General features: G+C 43.3%; 1 protein-coding gene across 1 annotated transcript in view; it reads left to right on the top strand.

Moving 5' to 3' along the window:
• Window positions 1-216: 216 nt before the first annotated feature.
• The window catches only part of grin3a (glutamate receptor, ionotropic, N-methyl-D-aspartate 3A), a 32,843-nt gene continuing 21,378 nt past the window's right edge, over window positions 217-11,681 (top strand). The window contains exons 1-2 of the mRNA XM_019874044.1: window positions 217-1,499; window positions 5,645-6,363. Of these exons, the coding sequence (XP_019729603.1) occupies window positions 771-1,499; window positions 5,645-6,363 (1,448 nt within the window). The 5' untranslated portion in view covers window positions 217-770. The remainder of the gene's footprint in view (window positions 1,500-5,644; window positions 6,364-11,681) is intronic.

Raw genomic sequence — 11,681 nt, 5'->3', positions numbered from 1 at the left:
CCTGAAAGCAGCTGTATGTGTCACAACCAGGTGTGCCCATTTTTTTTTGGGGGGGGGGGTGTCATCGGGCATATCTCGATTTCGTCTATTTTTTGACACTACTGGGGTGTCTGGGGTAGGGGTAACGCCAGTAGAGGGTTAAACCTCCTTGCAATGAGAGCCAATCCACTGCGCTCTCGTGCCCGCACCGGTGTCAGTATTTGACGCGGACTCGAATCTGTCAACACGCGCTCCGCAGCGGAAAATGTGTTTTGTGATGTTTTAATACCTGTTGAGGCTATTGGAGCTCCTGCGCTTTGGATGATAATGGGCTATTTTTCTTTCTCTTCCATCAAGCCGAAAGGAGGCTGCCACTCTTTTGGAGTATGTTTATTAATGCGCAGTGGACATATTTTTGTCTTTCATATCCTCCTCTTTCCCCTGCGTGTTCTTTCTCGCGTCTGACGCGTGAAAATGTTTTTTTGATGGCACAGCCTGTTCACTCGCCTTAAGGTTTGAATGATGTAAATCTTTTGAGATGAAAAACGGCACTTTGGGGGATATTTGCTTGCCTGCGCGCGGCTCCCGCTTGTTGTTGGAGTGTTTGGAGGAACGCGCAACTTTCTCGGGAGCTGCACTCGCATCTGGACGTGGAACCGGAGCTGGATCCGTGGCTGCGGTTGGTCTGAGCGGCTCGCGAAGGCGACACTGTGGGGCCCAAAGGAGCGGCCCCACTATTGGGCCCATTTGTAGCCCGGCCGGGCATCGGGTTAAGTTGTGGTTTGGAGAGGATGAAGATGGGGCCGATGATGATGATAGTGAATGGCAGCGGCTCCTCTCTGTGTTTACTGATGTGCGTAATTGTCTTTTTCCCGCGGTACTCTTACTCGCACCCGCAGCCGTGCCAGGTTCTAAAGCGCATCGGCCACACGGTTCGGGTGGGGGTTCTGCATGTGCATCCTCGCTTACTGCCCGACACCGGCAGTTCCGATGTCTGGAATAACGCGGGGAGTCCACCGGAGGCAAGAGATGGGCGAGCGCATGCGGGCAAGCAGTTCCCAAAAAGTGCCGGGTTCGAGTTCCGAAGCCTCCGGAGTAGAGGTTCCGCTCCCAGCCAGCGCGGTGGGAGTCGGGCTAAAATCCACGCCCGGCAGCGAGAAGAGAACGCGTCGTGGGATAATCGCTTCTTTGCGCCCAGAGAGTCCGTCCTGCTGGCGGCGGAGGCTGTGAACCGAGCTGGGATTCTTCCTTTCAATTTGTCGCTGGAGCTCGTCATGGCGGTTGGTTCGGGACTCGGCGAGCTTCCCGCATTCTCTTTCGCCTCGCCGGGCAGCCCCGAGGACGAGGACCCGCTGTCCTTTGTGGAGAGCGTGTGTCACACGGTGGTCGTGCAGGGCATCTCCGTCATGGTGTCCTTCCCTCGGAACCGTGACGAGTTTGTCAAGTTGGAGTTCGTGTCTCAAGCCCTTCGGGTGCCGGTCGTCAGCGTTCTGCCGAGAGAGTTTCAGCGTCAAAGTGAGGTAATAAAAACAGCAATATTAATAGAACGAACAAAAGTTGAGTAGTGAACAACATTTACACGTACATAAACAACCAATATAGCCAATATACATCTATATTGATAATTTAGGTAAATATGTAACAGGATGTGTTATTTCAGACTGCAGTGGTCCAGTGGCGGAGCTAGACTTTTATCCTAAAAAAAAAAAACAAAAAAAAACAAAAAGGCAATTACCTGGCCTGGCACTTTGGGGGGCCAAGCATATTTCAGGGGAGTGGGAATGTCCCCCACTGCCTCAACAGCACAGCAAACAAGTTGTTAGCACATCACAGTTCGGAGGGTGAGGGTTCAAATCCGGGCTCTGGCCTTCCTGTGACATGTGGAGTTTACATGTTCTCTTTGTGCTTCCCGTGGGCTGCGGCTTCCTTCAACATTCTCAAAACATGCATGTTAAAACTTGCTGGAGACTCTAAATGACTCCTGCTACAGCATACAAGGCGGTCTTCATTCCCCAAAATGTTTGAAGGTCATCACCCATCAGCCAGTGATTCCACTGTTGTGCTATTATAAGGCTGCCAAGTCTGTGGAAGATGAATGCATGCACACGTACACACATTGTACACACTGTAGTGTCGCCCCGGGATGGGCTTTCATCTTCAGTATTGATCTCTGTGCTTCCCTCTCAGGGATGTGTTGAGCGTTCATACAATTAGTTGATTTATGATTTGTGTACGTTAGAACGATGATGTCATTATTATGGTCGATTAACACCATGCTCTCCAGGTAGTTGTAAATTTGTGCGTTTTTGCACGTTGAGGAAACAAATTGCACGATCCACCAACTCAAAGATTTCATGTGCAATTGTTCAGCTTACCTTGTGATATTTCATCTGAAACTATTAATCGCATCGGCAAACGATTAATTATGGGTGTTCTGCATTTGTGACCCGCCGTGTGAGTTTTTCGACATACGTGGATCGGCCATTGATTTTATTTTATTTTTTCCTTTTACTTACGGGCACAAAAATCCTTGGTGTTTGAAAAGGACCTTTGGCCACTTTAATTAGGTGAAGGGTGAACTTCATGTCCAATGCAACTGTTAGATTTTCGAGATGAAATTAGTTCAAGATGTTGATACATGTTAACAAAATCTTTACATTGTCGAATTGAATCACTTGAATGGTAATTTATTGCACGGTATCATTCATCCTGACTCAGCCACATAAACTAAATTGATTCATTGCACACTCTATGCACACTCCTAAATTGCGCTGACGGGCGAGTCATTGCAAATCACCGGGAGAGGTTTTGATATTTTGTGCACACAGCTCAAAACAAAACACATATAAGCGCATCCACACACGTGCAGTGGATGACTGTTGGAATGGACGCTATGGATGGATGGACGGATGATGGACAGTAGTGGATGCTTGATGTATGAAAGGGTCGCCGAGTGATACTGTTGCGCTATGCAGAGTAGCTATGTGGTTGGATGGGTGAGAAGGATGGACACTGGATGGTTGGTTGGCTGATCAACAGGTAGAAGTTGAACAGACAGATTGATGCCGCATGGGGGAACGAGCGCGGGACACAGGACAGATGATTTGCTGGTTGTATTGACGGAGACGACTGATGGGTTGTTGTTGGACGGGTTGTCCATTGATCCAATGATTAATCTAACCTTTGCATGTATTTTGTAAATCCTTCAGCCATCTATCGAGTAACCAATCCAGTTAAACAACCATTTACTGTATCCTGTGACTCACCCATCCCATCGTCTATCTACGTAGTGACAATTTTGCCAATGATCTATCCAGTAATTAGTTCAACTATCCAGTCATCCGGTGTCAGCGTACGGATGATGGATGGAGAGTGGAAGTGAAAAGGATCAGTGGACACTAATGTGTGGACGTATGATTCCTGGACCGTGGTGAGAAAAATGGATGGATGGGAGTGACAATGGTAATTAATGGATGGAGCATATACGGCCGGTGAAAGGATTGCTGGACGGATAAAGGAACGGATGGATATGAGAGGGAGAGATCGGTTAATCAAGAAAGATGGTTTGAAAGATGAACGGCACATGCTTAGGTGAATGGATGATGCCCGGATAGTGGATTGATACAATACATGGACGACCGACGTGACCAAACATGCAGTGTCACGACAAACAGTCAGACATCATTCCTTTGCAGTTGTCAATCTATCACTCCCAATGTGTCATAAAATGATAGGAAGGCACCTGACTCAAATTTGAAGAAGGGTTTTATGACAGCATAAAGATACAAAGTTTGATATGAACACAAACAGCGGAGGCAAGGTCAGGGTGAGGGCAAATCTGGTTGCCAGTTAACTGCATGGCACACAGAGACAACTACTCACTCATCGTGCATGTTTTTGGAATGTGGGAGGAAACCGGAGCACCCGAAGAAAACCCACACAACCACACAGGAAGGCGAAACAAACCTTGGATCTCTCATCCCTTCACCATTTTCAAAAGGTGTAAGAACATTTACTTTGATACTTGTCAAGCAGCAAACATTAAGAAATCAAGTCTCATCATTTGTGACACTTTCAGGAACTAATTATCCAATGTGGGGACAATGACTCCAAATAATTAGCGGTCTGATTTGTCAGTCTGGTAACGGCAAGTTCCTTCAGTGAGGCAATGGATGCGACATTCCCCTCACATCACTTCACAGCTGACGGATGTGCTCTGTGGAAATTGACGGAAGGTAGCTCAGTGACAACACGGTTGGGATTTTTACATGCATCTCATAGGAGGACGTCGCCCCCTCCCCTATCTTCTTTTCATGACATCAACAAATTTAGGCGCTCACAGTACAGTGAGAGCTGAAACGGGACCGTGTATATTTAGGAAAGAGAGGTTAGTGCCCAAACCCCACACGAACCGTCGCATCATTTGTTAATATTTAAAACAGCTCTTCTCATCAGGAAACAGCTTATTTAATTGGCACAACTGACGCTTATATCGGCACAGTACAGAGAGTAGATGAAGAATCATGACACGCCTATGGAGTGACTAATGTGATTAAAAGCTTTGGGTGGCTCTGATAGGTTTTTGCCTTGCAGGTTGTGTAAAGTCGATTAACACCAGGGCATATAGGGCACGAGTAAAATGTGAAATAAATAATTTTCTACGCCAAATTATCGGCTAGGTCCCAAGACATTCATCTGGCACGGTGGTTTCTTGTATATAAAATTAGAGGCACGAGCTGGGGCATGGGTCATATTTATCATACATACTGACTGTTTTAACAAATATAACAGAAAGGGATTTTGAAGGTGAACACTCGCTTTGACCAACAACTAGAAGATATAAAGTATGTGAACAATATTTTTGAATACGTATGTTTCCTTTTTTGTGTGTTTTTTGCCTTAGCAATAAATACATGGAGTGTAATTTGTGATGTGAGTAATGATATTCATAGGAGCAGGTAAGTGGAGGTTGAAAATCCATTCTCTTCACCTCGGTGTCTGGTCTCAAGGAACAAATTGAATTCAAAGAGGGAAAGTAATTCCATTGCTGGATTCATAACCCATTTTTTAAAATTTCCTCTTTCACTTCACTCCATCTGTTTTTGATGCCTCATCTTCCACCCGTCGCTCGCTACCTTGATGCCATCTCCCGTACTGTAACGTCGCCACCTGTCATTGTCTGTATTTTTCCTTCATCTAATTACACTTCATTTCTTCCTTTGTTTCTCAGAGTCCTCCCCGACATCTCTTCCATGTTCTTGCCCTCTGTGAAATCCAAATGACCCCCTCCAACATTTTATCTCCCTCATTACCATTTGTTTATGACTGCTATCATCTTAACATTGTCATTTGCTTTCCTTTGCATTCCTAATGGCCATCAATTGTCCAAATGTCTTTAAAAAAGTCCCCTCTCTCTCTCTCTCTCTCTCCCTCTCTCTCTCTCTCTCTCTCTCTCTCTCTCTCTCTCTCTCTCTCTCTCTCTCTCTCTCTCTCTCTCTCTCTCCACCTTTATCTCGTTCTGTCCCTTCTCTCGCCTTGACCTCACATGCACCTCCAAAAGCACATTGCTTCATTTGACTTAAATAATTTTTCTCCTCCTGCTAATTCATCCCTACTTATGTCTTCTTCTTTTTTTTTTTTTTTAATTTTTGGTTATTTTTATCAGAATCCTCTTCATTTCCAAATGGCCATGCGGACAGTGGAGGCCCCGGCACCCCTTCTTCTCTACTCGCTTCTGATGATGAATGGCTGGTGGGACATTAACCTGTTGCTCTGCCAGGAATGGGACATAAGCGAATTTATTTTCCTCATCAAAAATAACACCCGTTTCCACCTGGGCGCTTTTGTCAACCTGACAACTTCAACCTCCGCACTGCCTTCGTCTTCTGTACCAAACTCAGGAGGCGCATTAAGTCCCTCAACAGGAACAGAGTTGTCATCATCAACATTTTCCCACCATTTATCTTCATCTGCTTCGACTTCTTCCACCAAAACGGAGCAGCAGCAAGCTCTCATGCGGCAATTGGAGGCCCTGAGAGAGCCTTCGTCCACAGTTGGCGTGGTGACGTTCGGGTGTGAGATTCGCGAGGTACGGCGCCTGTGGGCGATGGCCACTCGGATGACGCTTCCAGAATTCCACTGGATCTTAGGGGACGGCCAGAATGTGGCTGAGTTAAGAACAGATGGATTACCCCTTGGTCTATTGGCTCACGGAGTCATGGCGTCACCTTCTCTGGATCACTACGTCCAGGACTCATTGGAGCTGGTGACACGGGCTATTGGAAGTGCTGCCAAACAGAATCCTTCTCTAGCGCTCATTCCTGGAACTACAAATTGTATGGATGTACAGCAGAGCAATGGAAGCTCAGGGGAATACTTGACAAGGTAAGGAATTGTGACCGTCGTGATTTTTGTCACCTCTACCGTGAGATCAACTTTAATGAGCATGTACAGAATGAAAGACTGTGGTGAATGTATGAAAAGGTTTGAAAATATACTGCTTCAGCTTTGTTGTTTTGAATGACAATTAAATCCCAGCCACGTGTAGAAAGAAACACAATCTGACAAACATCATCTGTTTGTACAGCACTTCATTTTAGTCCTGTCAGAATTTACCAAAGGCCACAACATTTTCTCAATACCGATGAGGACAGTTTGCAGATGTTGTGGCACTTGCTAATGATGAAGATGAACAATAGAAAATGTTATTTACATAGCACTGCAATTTAGCATCAGTTCCATTTTGACAAGAGACATTGATATAAAGTGTAAATAAAACGGGACCCAGTATGGACCCTTGGGGATGCCCATTTTGAATAAACCAAGGGTATAAAGAAAACACCATCAACCCGAACCCTTTGTGTTCTGCCACTCGAGTTTAAAGCATGTTTCTTCTTCTGAACTCATGACATCTTGGCTGGTTGTCAATGGTGCCCTAAATTTCTAGACACAATTGCTCAGATCTCTTCACCTTCTGTGTTCATGTTTGCCGAGCCAATTGTTTCTTGGCAGAATTAGAAAGCCCAAATACACAATTTGAAAGCCACACCCGTGCAGCTGTTTGACTGCCTAACTAAGGCTGCCTGTCGTAGACAGAAAGATGGCAGGAACAGGAAGTGGGAAAAAAATATCTCCCAAAACCAGAGAGCCATCTGGACATCCGCACTTAATGTTGAATCACCGCTTGTTTCAGGTGTCATTATTGTGTACTTGGAGGTTTTTCTTTGTATCTGTTTGCGATATTTTGATGAATTTGAGCAAGATAAGTAACCTATGGATGTTTAACAACAAATTCAAAGCAGAGTTTTCAAGTAGATGACAAACATAATTACCACTGGTTTTCCTTAAAGTAATGACTTAGGCTATTTTGTTTCCACTAACTAGAATAGATCAGATTCAAAATGTTGCTATTTAGTGCTTGGCAGAGATGTACTGTAGTTCCCCCAAGGTTGTTTACACCTTTTTTTATTGCTTGCTTTTGTTGGAAGAAGACCCAGATGAGGGCTAAGGGGAACCATTACATTCTGGGGCAAAAGCTGTTCAGTGGCGGCAATAAAAATGCTAACCCATTAGCCTAGGCTGTCGCGGTGTTGATGTTTTAGTGGCAGGTCGAAACACATACTGTGAAACAGCAGTTCAAGCACAGTCCATAATGCTGGTTGCCTTCATTATGCTTTGTTTTATCTTTGCTGTCATCGGTTTCCTTTTATGCTGGGATAAAAAATAACACAAAAAAAAAAAAAAACAGAAGGAAAATCAAAACATCAACATGGTAGCGACGTGGTTGCCATGACTGCTGACAGTTTTGTCTTTTGAATCTCACCTCTGGCCTTCCTTTGTGGGGTTTAGCCTCACACTTGCTGTGAATGTGAGTGAATGTTTTTTGTGAATGCAGCCCAAAGTCAGTTGGGATACGGTAAATGCCGCCTCATGACCCTGATTGAGGACAAGCGCTACAGATGGATGGATGAACAGATTCAGATAGCAAATACAAACTATACCTGTTGTACTGTGAACCAAAGTGATTCGATAAATTTTGGGGGGAAATCAGCTGTCCATTAAACAACTCATGAATATGAAAATGTATTATTTAATAGAATTACAATGAAAGTGTTTTGAACCGCTTTCATGACAGTGTTATAATGAGCTGAAAAATGCTATTGGGAGGAATGGTGAATTCACTTTTATTCATGCAATTGCCGACATGGGGGTGGACCACGCTTTTGATTCTGGACCAGAGGCAGAAACTCCATAATGATGCAAAAGGCACAAGCCAACCCAAAAGTACCAAGAGGGGGATGAACATCATCGATTTGAATGAAGGGCAGGCATCAATTCCATTCCAATGAAAATGGCAGTAGAAAAGCAACATTGCGGCACAAGCCTGAGCTTCTCTTAATATGTCACAATTCGTGTACCGTATATTGGCATTTATATTTAAACTCAGAAATTTGCAAGGGCACATTATACCCGAAGCACTGGTTGTTAATCTTCCCCACTCAAGTCCATGTCACTTTGATGAGTAGGTGAAATGAACAAGCTGCTGCATTACAATCACAGTGTGCCTTTTCCTGCTGAGATTCCCCTTAAAAGAACTGAATCAGCAGCATGATCATCTCAGGGAAGAAATGCTGGGGATTTAGGCTTTTATTAACATTATTCCAATTGTAGCATCTCATGAATTATGGATTATTGTCACTTTGATTTACATATACAAACACCATTCACATACAAAGAACAGACAAGTTAAATTACACCCATCGCGATACCTCCCGAAAAGTTGATATCACCCTCCCGTGTGTAATCACATTTTAAAGTAGTACATGAAAGGATTTTCTTCTGAAACTACAACTACTTAGTGTTTTAAAACACCTTGAATACCTGTTTTGGCACAAAAAAAAAAGAGTTAGGCTTGTGTCTAAATGTCTCTCACGCTTGCAATGAGGGGACTTTTCTTTCTGCATCATTGCGTCAAGGTATCAGGTGTTTCAGAGGGTGGGTGAGGTGACCCGAAGGGAACTGTTGACGCCACACTCATGCTAAACAGAGATAATGTGTGACAGATGAGCGGCAAAGAGGCTTTGACTGCTTTCAAGCTAGAAACAAAAAAACAAAAGTCAATTTCAGGAGCAGAAAAAGGAGGATGAATATAAGTAAAATGTTGAGGCTGCAACCAACGATGAGTGGATCCTCGCTCCCCTTTATTTATGAAAAATCTTTGAAATGATTTGACAAATGCTATGTCAGAGCACTTCCCAACATAGGCATGCCGGCAAGCAGAGTGAGGCTGGCGTTCCGTGCTGCTGCGCGACCCTTTACACCGAGCGAGTGTAGTGTGAAAAGTAATGCTGGACAAATGAAGCTTCATGAAGCTTATAACAATTTGATGGATTTTAACTCCTCTAGATGGCACTCTTGATTTAAAGATATAGTGGAAATGCAATACATTTCCCTTGCACTAGCCTGAATCTTTAAAACAAGATCGCCATCTAGAGGAGTAAAAAAATACATCACAAATGCCTCATGAAGCTTCATTTGTCCATCACTCGTGAAACATTCTTTAGACCAAATTCTTCGTCAGTACGGATAACTTGTGTGGAAATGATCATCAAAGTTTAACACCAGGCTACGCCCACATTATATGCTGTAGGAAATTTGTTCGAGCCATTGAATTAATTCAAAGTATTAGCTTTCAACTACATTGACTGATTTTACCTCAAGGAGGTGCTAATGAGTGATGTTGGGCGGAGGGGCAAATCATTAAAATGGGCGAGTTTGCAGTCACGTTGAGCCCACCCCACCCAAGGATGATTCATTTGCTGGAACACAGCGATTCCAAGAACACCGCCTGGCACTCGAGCCCTAATAAGCAGTAGCAATATGCAAATATACAGTCACAAGCAGAGCAGATTGAATGGAAACACAATGGACAGTCTTGGTCCACCAATGTGGCTGTGACTGATGATGTCCGGTCACTTCTTATGGTCTATGTCCTGAAGAAAATAATTCCGCTCGCGCCTGCTATATTTTCCCCTGATACAAAAAGACTAATGTAGTAGAAGGAAGGTGGAAGTCACAGTTGAAGCTTCAGCCACCATAAATAATGCAAGATGATCTGTGCGGATTAAAAATAAGAACTGTAGATACGTGCTCAAAGATAGAACTAACACACTTGATAGGAGCTCTGATAAGGAGAAGTCAATCAATTACTAAACTTAGTTGTGTAACAGGAAGACGAGATAGAGAGCGAGATGCATTTAGGGATTGTGTTGGTTCTCTGGAAATCAGATATACAATTTGAATTGCATTTGCACGGACAACTGGGTCGTGAAAGTGGCTTTGAGGACATTTCTATACTCTAGTTGTCGTTAGCTTTGCAGCTGCCGCTGCAGAGTTGATGACGTCATCTCAGTCGAATATCTCATAGTATGTCATCAATGGTAAAAATATCCAGTGGATCTGTTTTTTATTATTATTATTATTATTAGTTTGCTTTCATTTATTACTTGCACTCCTGTCTTTTGTTTTACCTCCACGGGCTCTGAGCAGGACACCACTTTATACCACCTTCTACTTACTTCTCTGATCTGATGGCTGAGCACCAAGTGCTGCATCGTTGGACGCTAATTCACTTGCTCCTGTGGGAAGATTCTTTCAAGTCACATCACTTAGCATTATGATGAGGGTGGGGGGGAGCTCGAAAGGGACACTGTGTATACCACAAGCAGCAAAGGCAAAGACTGTCATCTTAGCGCCCCAGGTTCTAGAATGTACATTGAGCAAGATTAATCCACTGCGTGTGCGTGTGTGTCTATTTCATTTTCTTGATTTAAAAAAAACATTCATGGTGTCCACAATTGGTTTCACGCAACTGTCTGAATGCATTTTTAACAGCTGACACAATGTTTCTTCCTCAATGAATGTTACCTGAGCGATGAGGACAGTAAACAAAATGTGTGGATATTACGCAGAGTTTTTTTTAAATCTATCCAACACTTTACACATGAATTTTTTATTTTAGTTAAAGGGGACGTTAACAGTGATGAATTAAACATCTACGAATGTGATTGATTTGTGTTTCAGGTTGCAGGGAGAAGCTGTAATGTGCATTATTCATAAATTTGATTTACATTGACACAGCATGTTTAAGCGATGAAAGGCAGAGCTCATTTATAATAAATGTGACATTGTCAAAACCGCCAACAAATCTTGATCCACTTGTAACTCCTTACCACGGAAATATAAATGAAGTTTTTCCACCGCTAGCAGATACCGAATACATAATTTGAAGCGGTTTGAAATGTCAGTAAATTTTATTTTATGCTGAAATGTTACCCAGCAAAATAAGTAACTGATGATAATAATGTGTTTTTTTAATATACGGTAAGTGATAAGTGAAGACGTCAGTGAAATCTACCTGAAAAACATTCCTCTTCAAATGTCGAAGATCATTTCCACTTTTAAAATTCCCCTGATCGTAGGACGGGCTGGGAGGCGCTCATTGCTCCCATTCCTGCCGTACGCTACATGACACTCGACATCAGACAGGATATGAAATTTTTCAAGATAGTCAGAAACTCAAAATGAAGCTGTGCTTGATTTTTACAGTGTACGCTCAAGTTTAGACAACGAGCAAAGGTGATCCTGACCTTTTTAAGCTAAACAAGTGTATTGATTTATACTCGGGTTAAAAAAAAAAAAAA

The sequence above is a fragment of the Hippocampus comes genome, unplaced genomic scaffold (assembly GCF_001891065.2).
Source record: "Hippocampus comes isolate QL1 unplaced genomic scaffold, H_comes_QL1_v1.1 scaffold101, whole genome shotgun sequence".
In the NCBI taxonomy this organism is placed as follows: Eukaryota; Metazoa; Chordata; class Actinopteri; order Syngnathiformes; family Syngnathidae; genus Hippocampus; species Hippocampus comes.
This window is presented reverse-complemented; position numbering and strand designations above follow the sequence as displayed.